At 37.7% G+C, this 15,203-nt stretch overlaps 3 protein-coding genes and 1 long non-coding RNA gene across 10 annotated transcripts; 3 read left to right on the forward strand and 1 right to left on the reverse strand.

The window, feature by feature from the left end:
• Positions 1–1,060: 1,060 nt before the first annotated feature.
• On the forward strand, positions 1,061–2,563 carry LOC121794111. The gene is made up of 2 exons (XR_006049236.1): positions 1,061–1,405; positions 2,294–2,563. It is a non-coding gene; the product is annotated as an uncharacterized LOC121794111 (long non-coding RNA).
• A 1,842-nt stretch (positions 2,564–4,405) lies between these two features.
• LOC121794106 (uncharacterized membrane protein At1g16860-like) lies at positions 4,406–8,597 on the forward strand. Of its 7 annotated transcripts, none has more exons than XM_042192128.1 (8): positions 4,440–4,591; positions 4,666–4,903; positions 5,466–5,506; positions 6,250–6,357; positions 6,604–7,582; positions 7,667–7,822; positions 7,889–8,100; positions 8,181–8,597. In XM_042192128.1, exons 5-8 carry the CDS (start codon positions 6,683–6,685, stop codon positions 8,371–8,373), a joined length of 1,461 nt encoding a protein of 486 aa, XP_042048062.1. In that variant the 5' UTR covers positions 4,440–4,591; positions 4,666–4,903; positions 5,466–5,506; positions 6,250–6,357; positions 6,604–6,682; the 3' UTR covers positions 8,374–8,597. The 7 variants fall into 7 exon arrangements, with proteins under 7 accessions (XP_042048058.1, XP_042048062.1, XP_042048059.1 ...); XM_042192125.1 differs by having other exon boundaries at positions 4,666–4,795; XM_042192124.1 differs by lacking the exon at positions 6,250–6,357 and having other exon boundaries at positions 4,406–4,473; positions 4,666–4,795.
• Positions 8,598–9,747: 1,150 nt separating this feature from the next.
• Positions 9,748–12,595, forward strand: LOC121794109 (kelch repeat-containing protein At3g27220-like). Its single transcript, XM_042192131.1, has 7 exons — positions 9,748–10,028; positions 10,218–10,406; positions 10,872–11,101; positions 11,277–11,447; positions 11,565–11,670; positions 11,859–12,065; positions 12,233–12,595. The coding sequence occupies exons 1-7, from the start codon at positions 9,834–9,836 to the stop codon at positions 12,395–12,397; spliced, it is 1,263 nt and encodes a 420-aa protein (XP_042048065.1). The 5' UTR covers positions 9,748–9,833; the 3' UTR covers positions 12,398–12,595.
• A 20-nt stretch (positions 12,596–12,615) lies between these two features.
• On the reverse strand, positions 12,616–15,188 carry LOC121794107 (F-box/kelch-repeat protein At1g51550-like). The gene is made up of 2 exons (XM_042192130.1): positions 14,392–15,188; positions 12,616–13,703 (listed from the first exon to the last, which is right to left on the reverse strand). The coding sequence occupies exons 1-2, from the start codon at positions 14,846–14,848 to the stop codon at positions 12,724–12,726; spliced, it is 1,437 nt and encodes a 478-aa protein (XP_042048064.1). The 5' UTR covers positions 14,849–15,188; the 3' UTR covers positions 12,616–12,723.
• Positions 15,189–15,203: the final 15 nt, after the last annotated feature.

The raw sequence follows: 15,203 nt of genomic DNA on the forward strand, positions 1-15,203 counted from the left end.
GATATTAACAGAGTGAGAGGGTTAGTTTGCAATTTAGGGCTGAGCTTCATAGATGACTTTAGGGCCTCGGGCTTCTTTTCATTTTGGGCTGGATTTATCCTTTTTTTTGGATCAATTTTGGTGGGACGTAACCTATTTTATTTTGCTATAATAAAAGGGTTAGCCATTTTTTCATGGTAATTTCGAATAAGTAAAAGCTACTTGCTTTGTCCCAAGTTAATCTATCTTACTTTATTCTAAATACAATTATCTACTTTAGTCTCTTTTATACTCATATTTTATGAGGTGTGATCAATTGCTAACTTTTTAAAGTTGCTAACTTTGTTAACTCATCAACGCAGTGTATTAAAAATATCCAACACGATGACATGAAAATGTAAACACATAATTTTTGTTGACATTTTAATATTATCGTGTTGACATTTTTAATACACTGCATTAATGAGTTAGCAAAGTTAAAAAGTTAACAATATAACGCATCATCCTATTTTATTATCTCTCAAATCACTAAATATCTTTTTTTAAGTTTTGTGTGAAAAAACGTCTCAATTAACATGAGACGAAGGAAATATCTTTTTTTAAGTTTTGTGTGAAAAAACGTCTCAATCACTAAATATATTTTTTTAAGTTTTGTGTGAAAAAACGTCTCAATTAACATGAGACGAAGGAAATATATAGACTCAACGTTGATCATTGATAAGAAAATGTTTGATGATTTAGAGATGTTTCCTAAGTTGCTCGGTCTATTATTGTAAAAGTGCATATATTATAAATTTACGTCATGCATTGTATTGAACAAATATATTCTTTGTAATGTAAAAATATTTATTAAGCTTCGTAGTAAGTAAGTAATACTACACTCATTCAATCCCACTGGCAAACCTAATGTTTCACAACCCACAAGAATTTATACATGAGATTACAATTTTTTTGATTATATTGCAAACATAGTAGTAATATGGATTTTCAAGTAAATATGAGAGTCCAATAAACTATTATTGGGCCAAAAATAGCCCTATTTGTATAAGATATATAGACACACAATTATTTATGATTTCACTGCCACAATTCCAGCATTCAGATCCATCCCCAAATATCTCTCTCTCTACATCGCGCAGCGCAAGAAGGCGACGAATATGGCTTTGAGGGCATTCTACAGCGAGATGAAGGGGTTGAAGGTGAAAGAAGTGCCCGCGCACCTCAAGCCTTATTTCTCCGTGAGATACATGAAGCAATCCTTCAATCGTGCCGTGGACAATTATATCGACAAATACATCGAGACCAATTCCATTCAGCCTCTGTATCACGTCTGCTTCGGCGGAATGGCTCTATCCTACCTCGTCGCCCTCCCCGAGGAGCGCCGCCACCTCGAGCACCAAAAGGCCGCCGGCCACCACTGATCCCGGTATTCGCCCTAACCCTAGCTCCATCTGTATTTGATTCGCTTTTATCGTATTCATTGTGATTTTATTGAAATTGGCTCTTCGTTGATGGATTCATTTGTGATTTTATCCTCTCGTGGTGATATACTGTCTTGAGATTTGATTTTGATTAATTTCTTATTTATGACCCTGGTTGTTACGAATTGATAGCTGTGTTGAGTTACAATACTGTGTGTGATTTTCTCAATTGACCCTTATCGCTGCATTGCTATGTAATTGAGCTACTGATTGATCACGCAGCAGGTCATATATGTGATTGTGTATGTGCCGTACTTCAAAGATTGAATTGAAATGATTAGATTAGATGACAAAAGCAGTTACGCATATGTTGTTGAAATTTGGAGCTGATTTACACAGAAAAACACTAATTTCTTTTGATTGCCTATGATCTTGATTAAACTTACATGCCCTGATTCCTTTGGTGGTATGTTGGTTTGTTCCCTTTGTTGGAGTAGAACAGCACAAGGGAAGTTTTTGCTGGTCATGTGATTCTATGTGTGTTGTGTTCTACTTAGGCATAATTGAAATAACAGCATAGGTGATAAAGCAATGCTGGAAAAGATCTCCTGAAAATTGTAGCTGATTTATACATTTTACAATTACAATTTTTCATGGTTTGATATCATCAAATAACAATCATAGTAATGGGATCATGCTGTTCATGATACTCGTCCTTTCATTTCATATCCTTTGAATATGATTTCACAAGCATCCTACACTTCATTGAATATTTTTGCATGCCAATATGGCTAGAAAGGAAGTAACAGTTGACTCAGTCATGTCCATTTTTCTCTTTGTGATTGCACATTAGTTTTTAACTCGTTTTTTCTGTCTTCTCTCTGTGGATGCAGATCAACCAAATGTGTGGGCGCTGCTTTATTTCCCGTGGGAAGTTTCTTGGTTGTATTTTCCTAGTTATACTTGAACCTTTGTGAGCACAGCTAACTGGTGCAAATAATTCTGGTTCTGAGAATCATGTTGGTGAATTTGGGTTGAGCTTACTCTTTTGGCATGAGCGTTGTTTCTAATTTCCAATAAGCTTTGTTTCTTTTTGCTACTTGCATTGAACCCGTCCATTGTAACGGTTTTAAAATGATATAGTGTCTTAAAATATACTTGCAGCTGTCCGTCTCTCTTTCGTTGTAATTGGGTCAAACAAGATGTTGAATCACATTTCACACACCCCACCTCAATTTTGCAATGTTTGTACTATAACTGAAGGAGATCACACTGTATGATGAGCTAATCGTACGACCGTACTGTCCATTCATCTAACAAAACTTTTAAAACGGTATTTTAGCACACATGGTTCTAGAAAATAAATTCAATATTTTATGGTGTTTGGAACGTCTTTTTACTACATCTCCATCGTTATCCACTTATCCCTATTTGAAGAAAAAGGGAACATAAGTAACAATATTATGATGACTTAAATACAAAAGTCACAATTTCCCTACTTAAAAAAGGAAAACATCAGTAACTATATATTGATGACATAAATACAAAAGTCATAGTTGGAATTGTTAAATTTCAAGTCATCGCAGATAGAGTCAAGAGTATTGATTCCACTCATGTCAATTATGCTGCAATTCAAAATATATGAGGAAAATGCCACTGCAACTGTACTCATTTTTATTTTGTTTTTATTTTATTGAGCACAATCACTATTGTGGGTGAACTCTAAATTAGTTGCAAGGGGAAAAAGTGAAAAATAAGACTCGAAGGCTTAAATGCAAAGGAATTAAAGTAAAATTATACTATACATACAAGGCAGGTGGTATGAGTGGGTACTTCACAACCTTTAAAGCGAAGAAATTAAATAGAATCATTGTCATAAAATTGTCTTCTACTGTGCATTTTATCAGACTCACCAACAAATAATCTCAAAGTCAAGCGTAAGTATATATAGTATGACTTTTAGAGTAACAGATTTAGCATATTGTTGCATTTGAGTACTCCTATTGCCTTCCACACATTATCTACAAAACCATGTGTTCATAGGTTGTCTAATGCAAGGTGAACATAATTTCTTACAAGTAAAATGTCGGTGAAATACTATTTCGTATTATCTCTTGTACTATTAAGGATTGAAGTAATTTATTGGAGATATGAGTAATTGTCATCAAATTAGTCGATCTAAATAAATATCAGATGCATGAGACTATAGAAGTGAATTTCATATTCACAGTTGAGGCTAAAACACATAATACTGAATTCACTATTTACCATTTACATTATTGTTTACATGTTGCCTTTAAAAATTGCAATTTGCATGAAAAAATAGCAGATGCCAACCGCATTGTGTATATCTGAAATTTCCATGTTTATTTACATTACTTTATCTTTATTGTTAATTAATGGAACATTATGTAAAATACAGTATGTGTGCATTTTCTAGATCACAATATTTTCATTTTGTTGGCCATTTAGAAATATTAATGGCACGCCATGGAGTTTTTTGTTTTATTTTTTCCCCTGCAATCTTTGTGTAGCAAGCTAAATGTTATTGAAGTTAATTAAATTGTTAATAAGTGTTGTATATACAATACGATATACTATTTTCTTTTATGCGGAGAAAAGATCAACAATTACTAGCAATTTGGAGCATTTCTTTTTCTAGGTGATGACTTGCAAAATAATATAAGAGGCAAACCTGCAAATTCCAAGATGTGTGTTTAAATTATAGATCTAGGTTTGAATTTCATCTCTTGGTCCTCTTTAGATTTATCGAGTCTTTTACAATGCAGGCCTTCTAATTTTGACACATGTATTAATGAGATTGAAATAATGGAGTAATATTTTAGGAGTAGTAATTTAATCCGGAGTATGACTATGATCTATTTCCACTTCCCAGAATACTAATAGTACTATAGTAGTATTACTACAGGATTATGTACTAACTATAGAATTAAGGATATTCTTGGGGACTTTTTTTGTAAATAATCACCAAATAAATATGCTATAGAAAACAAGAATCACAGTGAAGGACTGAAGAGAGACAAGACCAGAGTTTGCTGGGAGACAGTGGAAGGTGAGATCTCTCTCTCGCTTTCTCCTCTCTCCGACAGACTCTCCCTCTCTCTAAAAATTAACCACTGGAGTATAATTTATGGTTGCTGTCACTATAACTAATGCGATCATAAGAGAGCGTAAAAACCTTTTATTCTTTCACTGTTTAGTGGAGTATATTTTCTCTCTGTAATCTGTGTTTGGGATGTTACAGGGTCTCCACACACCGAACCCACCAGTCGTTGCGACCCTCCCAAGTCTCAAGACTCAATTTTAAACCAGTTTAGAGAGAGAAAGTTGCATAATTTTCATGGGTTGGTGATGGGATCGCACCACAATCCCAAGTAACAACGACCCTCTTTCCAAAATTTCATCTTTAGTGTGTGTATTTTATCTATCATAAACCACTGCTTCTGTTCTGTTCCCCAATCTCCTTTTTCTCTAGACTTCAGGTACTGAAATTCATTTCTGAAAAAAGAAGATTTTTTGGGTTTTTTTTAATGTTTTTGTTTTTAATGCTGTGTTGTTTGTCAAAGAATTGATTTTGACAGGGTTTGCATTTTCATAACTATTTTGCAAGTATTTCGTTGAATAATTTGGAAATAAGAATTTTGTATCAATAGATTCTTTCTTTTTTCTTTTACCAGAAAGAGATTCATACGCCAATTTCAAACTCTAACTCTACTCATTCCATTTAAATCAAAATCTTGACCACACTTAAAAACGATCACCATTTTCTTATACTGTTAATCTTTTTTCAATTTAAAAAATTGCAATCCACCTGTTGTTTATTTGCTCAAATAGCTGTGAACGTATACTGTTGTGGGTTGAGTAACAGCATAGAAATGGGTTGCTTATCCCAGAAAATCAGTCAGTTCTTCTTTATTGCACCAAAAAGAGGAAAAAAACGAAATCTTTATTTTTCTGTGAGTTGGAGTCATTTTACTTGCATTTCTTTCATTGATCAGGAAAAGAAAATATGTATAATCAGTTTTTTTTTTTTTTTTTTTGCAGAGAAGTAACTAGGTTTCTGGCAAGGATTTGGGGATTGTAAGGTATATGAATTACTCATGTTTGGATTTATCTTTATCAAAATTACAATTGAAAACTCTGCCTTTTGTTGCTTGTTTTCTGTCAAGTTGAGTTGAGGTTTTTGTCCTTTCTTGAATAGTCATCACAACTGAATGGAGGTATATGAAAAATAATGTTTTTTTTTTCTGTGCGCTTAAAAATATCACATGTGCAGCTGATGAAAATTTGTTGGTCATATTGCTAATATCCGTGATTTTTATTTAGGAAAATCATGGCTAAATTGTTTTAAGATATGGCTAAGTTATTTCGTAAGCTACCTAAGGGGTCTTGTATTCAGATATTTTCTCAAATTTTGCTGTAAGGAATGTCAAATGCTCATTCTTAGCATAGTATAATAGTTTCCATGATCTCTTTGCCTGTGTATCTGTCGAGCTCTCTCTTGAAAACACGTGCAAACTGGAATGCTGCGTGTCCAGTATGTTCACAGAGAAACTATTGATCATCTAACAGGGTGCTGCGTGCATATGCTACACTATGTGTCGAGCATATATAAAATATTTCTATGTTAGCTGCATCGAGCGTTCTGTTTTATCAAATTATTATGTTTGTCGTTTGTATTTCACTTCCTTGCATTTCTTGGTCTGTTGGTCATCTAGAATAGCTTATCTTGTTGGGGAAAGTGTATAACTTGACTTGGTTTACTAGCATTTCATAAAAGATAAAATGAAAAACATGTATTTATAGAAATCATGTTGTCTGCATGCAGCAACTTCTTCACGTTCAAATTCCTTACACATGTCTATGCCTGATTGCCTGTGGCGTCTCACAATAGTTGACAGGGAGAAGGATGTTTTTTGCGGCTAACCTACACGTGGTTTGCTTTCATTAATGGCATTTCATTAAAGCTTGTTATTCCACAACGGTTTTTCTTTACGTACTCTTGCTATTTAAGTGAAAGTAAATAGGAGTAGTTCGTTTGGCGTTTTAATGAAAAATAATAAATCTGCCATGTGTTTCTATTCACACGTTGCTTTGTTGTTACTTGAAATGCGTTATATGCAAGATTTGTTTCTATTTGTTACTGTACCTCTCTCTAATGGATTTCATTCATTTTGTTCAGAGGTCTGAATTATCTATCGCTGGGATCACCGCACATCATCTACTCCATCTGCTGTAACTTTCTTCCATAAGGAAATCCGATGGGGTCTAGATTCCCTTCTCATCAGCTTAGAAACGGCCTCTATGTATCAGGCCGTCCAGAGCAACCGAAAGAAAAAATGCCAACTATGAGCTCCGTGGCCATGCCATACACTGGTGGGGATATCAAGAAGTCAGGTGAACTTGGCAAGATGTTCGACATTCCAGTAGACGGCTCCAAATCTAGAAAATCCGGACCTATAACCAGTTCTTCCATGAGGTCTGGATCGTTTGCAGCATCTTCCTCACATTCTGGACCAATACACCCTAATCCTGCAGCCAGGTCCAGCTATTCTACCTCAGGCCCCGTGTCATCGTGTGGAGTGGCAGGTTCATCGTCAATGAAAAAATCAAATTCCGGGCCTCTTAACAAACACGGAGAGCCTATAAAAAAGTCGTCTGGCCCTCAATCCGGGGGAGTCACACCAGTAAACCGGCAACACTCTGGTCCTCTACCCCCCAATCTTCCTAAGACGGGTCTCATTACATCTGGACCCATCACGTCTGGCCCACTAAATTCCTCTGGCGCCCCGAGGAAGGTCTCTGGACCTCTCGACTCCACTGGATCAGTGAAAGCACATGGCTTGTCAGTAAGCAACAACCAGGCTGTTACAAACCTCAGCCAAGACGGCGTGTATTTGGTCAAAAGGAATATCCCTCGACCTATCTTATGGGCAGTTATTCTGCTCTTTGTTATGGGGGTCATTGCCGGGGGTTTCATTCTTGGTGCAGTTCACAACGCTGATCTCCTCATTGTAGTTATCATTTTGTTCTGCATCGTTGTTGCCCTATTCGTGTGGAATTCCTGTTGGGGGAGAAGAGCTGTCATCAGATACATAGAGAGATATCCAGATTCTGAACTTAGAACTGCTAAAAACGGGCAATACGTCAAGGTCTCTGGGGTACGTGGCTGTATACTTTTTGTTAACGACTCCATTCATTGATTAGGTTTAATTACAGTATCTAACTTAATGCTGATATCGAAGGTGGTCACATGTGGGAATGTTCCATTGAAATCATCTTTCCAGAAGGTTCCAAGATGCGTGTACACCTCCACAACTTTATACGAGTATAGGGGATGGGATTCCCAGGCAGCAAATCCCACTCAGCGTCGTTTCACATGGGGCCTCAGATCATCAGAGGTTCGCTGCTGGCTAATCGTCTCATATGGCTTAACTAGCTTATTATTGATAGCTGTGTGAATGCAGAAGCACGCTGTGGACTTTTACATCTCCGACTTCCAGTCCGGGCTGAGGGCATTGGTGAAAGCCGGGTATGGGGCGCGAATCACTCCCTACGTGGATGAAACTACAGCTATAGAAGTCGACCCTATGAAGAAAGAGTCATCTACGGAGCTGATCCAGTGGTTGGGAGAGAGAAACCTTGCAGTTAGTGATCGCATAATGCGTTTGAAAGAAGGGTAAAACTCTCAAACTCACCAAAATCTCAAACACATCTAAACATGTAGCTTCAACATGAAATGCTGTTGATTTTGAATAGGTATATAAAGGAGGGAAGCACGGTGAGTGTGATGGGGGTGGTGCAGAGGAACGAGAACGTGCTGATGATCGTGCCTCCAGGTGAAGCCTTCACGACGGGGTGCCAGTGGAGTAACTGTATCTTCCCTTCAAGCTTCGATGGGCTCGTCTTGAGGTGCGAGGACTCATCCAAGGTAGATGTCATACCGGTGTGATGGAGAGCTCGTCTTCATTTTCATCTTCCATCTTATTCCTATACAGGTTTCTTGTGTTGCAATACAGTCACAGAGACATTTTATAGCAAAACATTGCAATATTTCTTACTCTTTTTTTTTATTTGTATAGTTTTTAGGGAGTTTGTGAATCAAGGTAATCAATGGTAGTGACTGTGAGTCTGTGACAGTGGAGAAATATAAATATGATTGTGCTTTTGCCTTTATTTTTACTGTTTGCTATCAAGATTTTGTCTGTTTTGCTTGGTGAAAATTAGATTTTTGTAGAGGTAGTTGTAGTGATATTTAATTTACAAGGATGTCTTAGAAATTATGGAAAAAATATTTTTGAGTTTTTGAAAATCAGTTTCTCAAAGCCCAAGAAATAGAGCAAGGTTCAAGTGGTAAAATTATGGCAAACCAGGAATACCCACCCATGGTCTCTCACCTTTTTATATATTACTCCATTCGTACATAAAAATATAGATATTTGGAACGACACAGAAATTGGCGCACAATTGGTAAATAAAGAAAAAATAATTATAGTATTATTAGTAGGGAATTGGATCCACGTTATTAGAGAGAAGAAATATAGAAAAAATAGAAAGGTATATTTTTATAAGACGGATGGAGTATTAATTTGAGTGAACTTCAAATTTAGTTTCTATAAAATGCACTTTGTATATTTTAGATTCTAGAATTAAGAAAAATATTATTACAAGTCTCTAAATTAGAAAAATATTATTTAAGGTCCTTAAATATCCCTTTTGCCTTTGAACCCTAAAATGTCACAAAGGCATTTACAATGGGAAGCTCCTATCCAGGCCAAGACTCCTGCCATGTCTCATGTCACAACTATTAAAATGCACACTCTCTACACATTCCCATGTCAGAATAATTAATTTACATTATTCATTACTATACTTCTAAAATTGAAATACAAGACAATATATAGCATGAAAGTATTTTGTAGATAATAAAATAAATTATAAATCCTAAAAATTTTAAAATTAGAAATCCTAACAATAGCAAAATTACAAATACTAAGAAAATTTCACAAATATTCAATTTTGTTTCATCTTTATATTTTTTGTATCACCAAAATTTGTCCCATACTAAATATGGAAAGTTATTCAAAATGTGTTACTCACTTTTTTGATCTGTCTTTCTTACTTTATTCACGTTGTCTCTTTTTTTCTCCTACTTTTTCCCACTTTATCCGTTTTCTCTCGTATTTTACCTATTTCATATTAAATTATGTGCCGTATAGGAATATTTTTGGTGAACGAAAAGAGCAGTATTATTAATTTATGTAAATCTATTTATATAAAGAGACAATTTTTAATTATTTTTAATTTCATAACTGCTGCACAACCGCCATTACTGATCTCTACCTGTCTCTTCTTAATTCATCGGCGAGTCCAAATCAGAAAGGGGGCGGAGCCATGCTTGAATGCTGAAAGATGGCAAAAGCAGCTCCCGGAAAGCATAGAACAACAAAGTTCGTTTTCATTTTGCTGGGATTATTAGCCCTCTTTCTCATTGTAGATCTGCTCTGGGCTTCATCCTCTTCACCTTCTCCCAATTGGACTGTACCAGATTCCACCAATATCATCGTTCCCCGACCTGTTCACCACAACATTTCTACTCCGCTTAAGGTCTGCCTAAATCCCCAATTTTACATTCAATTTCGTCGCGCTCTATTCACTTTTATCTTGCTTCATAGTATTAGTCTTTTAACCCTTAATTGCTTTCCTATTTTCGGCGAATCTCCAAAATATCACCTACTATTTGTTTCCCTACAAATGCTTCAAACCCATGTTTCTCCTTTATTTCCATTCTCATAGGAAAAGCATAAGAAAGACAACAAGGATGGTGTCTCTGGGAGGGTTTTATCAGCAACTTTTGCTGATTTAGATGCTCCTGAGTTGAACTGGGAGAAGATGGCAACAGCACCGGTGCCTCGTCTTGATGGTGCGGCAATACAGATCAAGAATCTCCTTTATGTATTTGCTGGATATGGAACCATTGATTATGTAAGGATTTCAACCTCTTCTAGGAAAAAAAAACTCATTCTCATTTTGTGTTCACTTAGGATATTATAGCATTCTTCACTATATCTTTGGGCAGCTCTTGAGCTGTTGTTGCTTGTATATTTAGAGGACAAATTATTAGACTACCTTTTTGGATTTTTCCTACATGAATTAGCCTATATTGCTGTTGTTTCTTATGATATAGTATCTAGTTTTTTCCATGTTTTTACTTCTTAGATAACATTATTGATGGCTTGTTAATTTTGCTGGACATTAGTATGACATGATAGAACGTTGTGATGCTTGTTTGAATTCATGCTAGCTCTGCTATGGTTTTGAATTTAATTCTATAGCTCATGGAAACTTATATTTGAAAGAGCCATTGTCTGATTTTTTTTTGGTTACTGCAGTTCCTTATGAATGCCCAAAATCTGATATTTTTTTGCTGTTGTTTTTGTTTTCTTTAAGGTGCATTCTCATGTTGACATATACAATTTCACTGATAACACTTGGGGGAAAAGGTTTGACATGCCAAAAGAAATGGCGCATTCACATTTAGGGATGGTAACAGATGGAAGATACATTTATGTGGTGACCGGACAATATGGTCCTCAATGTAGAGGGCCAACTGCTCACACATTCGTACTGGACACAGAGACAAAGCAGTGGCAGGACATGCCACCTTTACCTGTTCCACGGTATGGGCTCGTTACATTACGTGGTTGCTAACTCTTATGTGTATTGAAATTCTTCCATCAGTTATTTGCTTCCATGATCAACCATTTTCTTTGGATAGTTTATTTAAGGGAAAAGAAAGAGTTTTTTTTAGATTATAGGCTAATTTGATGTGACATATTGCCACGATTTATCTAGGTATGCACCAGCCACCCAACTTTGGAGAGGCCGACTCCACGTGATGGGCGGCAGCAAAGAGGACAGGGGTACACCTGGAGTAGAGCATTGGAGTATTGCTGTCAGGGACGGCAAAGTTTTAGAAAAGGAATGGCGAACTGAAATTCCCATTCCTCGTGGTGGACCTCACAGGTTTCCATCTTTTCCTTCTAGTTTCCATTTTGGTTATCTGTATTATGCTATTGATTTTCAATTGGAAGGTGATACTTGTTGAACATGCTTGTGTGATTTTCTTGTCATTCCACGTAGGGCTTGTGTTGTGTTCAATGACCGTCTGTATACTTTTGGTGGTCAAGAGGGTGATTTCATGGCTAAACCTGGATCTCCAATTTTTAAATGCTCTCGCCGGAATGAGGTAATCCAGTTCTTAACCTGTTAGAGAAAGTAGCAGTGCATTGTTACTCAAATCTATATACCAACGGGGAATAAGGTCCCATTCATATTATCCTCCCAAAAGGAAAAAAGGACAACCGAGCTCCCAAGATTTACAAATGTAATATTTTTGTTGTTTGAGGTTTGTCTGAACTTGGTACTTTCTTGCAGGTTGTATATGGCGATGTCTACATGCTAGATGATGATATGAAGTGGAAAGTGTTACAGTCTATGCCAAAGCCAGATTCTCATATTGAGTTTGCTTGGGCAATTGTTAATAGTTCTCTAATCATTGTCGGAGGTACCACGGAGAAGCATCCCGTAACCAAAAAGATGATTTTGGTCAGAGAAGTATTCAGATTTGAATTTGATACCCAGGTATTCTTTTAAATTCTTTAAACATTCCTCTAGACTCCTTATTTGATCCCTTGTTTGGTATGTTTCTGCTAATGGCCCACGATGGATTGTTTATCCAGTTCTAAATTCAAAAGCAGTTCAGTCTATTTACTCATGAGTTTGTTTCATCTGAATGTGCACTATAACAGAAATGGTCAGTGATTGGAAAGCTCCCTTACCGTGTCAAAACTACTCTAGTTGGGTTTTGGAATGGGATGTTGTATTTTACCTCAGGGCAACGAGACAGAGGCCCGGACGACCCAGCGCCAAAGAAGGTCCTTGGAGAGATGTGGAGAACAAAGCTATTGTTATGAGCAATTTTGTTTGTGGTGTATTACTACGGATTATTTGCCCTTTGGATGAATTATTGTAATCAATTTTTAATAGCCAATTCTTTAGTGTCAATGTTTGTGTTGATTGTCTAATATAGGGATATCTTCTTTTATGCTCTTGTGGAATTAACTTTGTATACATCACACAATTTTTATTCATATGCTTTTCCGATTGTCTAACGTTCTAGTGATATTATTGCTTTTCAAGGTAGTAATTTTGTTCAAGTTAACGGAAGTTCTTGAATCTTTCATATTCCTCCTACCTTAGGACACAGAAATAATAGGATTCACAAACCAAATCTCCTAACTTATGGCTGGAGGAGGAGATCCACCAGAAAACACTCCCCGTCGAACCCGAGCCCTGATGAGTCGGCCGGCTGGATCACGCCATTAACCATCCCACCGTGGACGTACAAGAAACGGCCGGAAGTATCAACGCAAGCCCCATGAAATGATCTACTCTTAGGCTTCTCCCCCTTAGACTCAACCCTTTTCCACATTCTTCTAAACACTCTATTCTGCTTAAGAATGGTTGGACGCTGCATTCTCACACAAGGCATGGAGCTTATGTCCAAAACCCAGAAATCATCCTTCCTATGTCTGTAAGAATCCTCACCTCCATATATGAGGAGGCGGCGTCCAATGATGAGGCTGGCCGAGTGCCCCACCCGCGGCAGGGGGAACCCCTGAGGCATGTTGTGCCTCTCGAATAGCAACTGCGTCCATCTCTGGTGATGTTCATCCGATGCATCGAACAACCACATGTCGTTCAGCACTTCAAACCCGTTTCCCCGCCCTCCAAACACGATCGTCTGCGTCCCGCCTATATGCGTCAGTGTGTGTCCCGACCTTGACGAGGGACACGGCTGAGCGGCAACGACTTCCGTCCACGTCCCGCAATGGAGGTCCTCGGAGAGTTGGAGGATCCACATGTCATCCAGCCTTTGGGCCGACAGGCCAATGCCACCATGGACAAGCATGCTCCGGCAGCCAATGCAGCACGCAGCGTGAGCGCCCCTCGGTGGCGGGGAGATGGGGCCGACATCCAGCAGCCTCCATGACATGGTGATCCCGTGCTTCAAGTCGACTGCTATCTGGCCAATCCACGTGTCCGTCTGACGGACACCATGGTCGTTGATCCCTCCGAAGAGGATGAGAAGGTCATCAACTACAACACATGAGTGGCCAAACCTACCACTTGGTATGCCTGAGTTCATCTTCTGCCACTTTAGTGATGTTCTCAAACCATTGCCTGTGTATGCTGCCCATGTGTCATCTAAGTGCCTGCCTGAAAACCACACAAAACATCAACCAAGTAGTAAACCAGAAACAACTTGGTAAATACAAAAACAGATGCTCTCTGTCTGTCTGTGTCTCTAATAAGCAAAAGGGGCAACTTCATTTATAACAAAAATGGGCTTGCATATTTGACCTACCAACTTCAATCATTAGAATTTAGAGGCCAACACCAAAGAACATTTCTTTCTTGTTCGACTTAAAAGACAAGTTTTTGATTGCCATAAATCTATTCCACCCCCCTTTAATTCATTGTTTACTTAAATGGTTTCGAACTTCAGGAAATCTATTTGAGCTAATTTTGCTAGATTCATATACCACTAGTAATATGGATATAGGCACTCAATCATGTATCTTATCAATACTGCAGTTTACTAAACTTGAAAGCATCTACTTCGGGGGTGTTCGGTTGGCAAGATTAAATCTCATGATTAAATATGTATCATGTTTGGTTCATAAGATTGAACCCTTCAACTTAATCCTAGATGGATAGTCTCATGATAATTAGTCATAGCATCCCCTCCAACTAAAATAATCCCACATCTTAATTATAGATGAATAGTCTGATGATATTAGTCATGGCAACCGAACGCCACCTTCTAGTACAAGGGTTAACAGAACAATCAAGAAACTCCCAATAACTACAGTAATAATATTTCAAGAGAGAGAGAAAGAGAGACCTCCAGAGCAGCCACCACCAAAGAGAACCAAGCATCCAGAAACCCAATTGAGAGAATGAGAAGCTCTAGGTGTGGGCCCACCCTCAGCTCCCTCAGCCAACAGCCTATGACAGAAGAGAGAGTCCAACTCATAAACCTGCTGGTACAACTTCTTCCATGACAGACCATTTGAAGCTTTGAGTGCTTCAACAGGGCCATTCCCCCAATCCCTCCTGCACACAGATTCCCACAACGAGTCCGAATCCGCCAAAGATCTCAGCTTTTTACATGTCATGGAAAAGGACAGTATTGATTCAATTGGCAGAAGCAGCAAGATTGAAAACAGATGGTCAAGAGGGATTCTTGCCACAGCTGATGATGATTCATTGTTGCTGCTCTCTGCCATGGGACAAATTCTGTGTCTTTTCCTCTCAGGTTCTTGTTCTTGATTTCTCTGCCCCTCGTTTTCACTGCTCATCTTTTTCTTATTTCACTGCGGTCCTTTTGTTTGTATCTTGGGGACGATTGCTGTGGACACGAGCAACAAAATATTTTCAAGGATTTTGGTTACACCCACAGTAATCGAAATGAAGATAGGCATAATGTTGGAGCCCCACTGGCAAAGGTCATGTAGTGGCCTGAAAGTGACAAATTTGGAATACCCTCTATATTTTATCTACTTTGGACTTTTTCTTGTAGACTTCACTGTATTTATCTGTTAAATGCTCTGCTTAGTTGAAAAAATGATGATTAACTGTTTGTTGATATAAATGGGACAATCAAGATCGACACAAAATGCAATCAAAGCAGCCAATGAAGAATTTTCAGCTTAG

The sequence above is a fragment of the Salvia splendens genome, chromosome 3 (assembly GCF_004379255.2).
Source record: "Salvia splendens isolate huo1 chromosome 3, SspV2, whole genome shotgun sequence".
NCBI classification, from domain to species: Eukaryota; Viridiplantae; Streptophyta; class Magnoliopsida; order Lamiales; family Lamiaceae; genus Salvia; species Salvia splendens.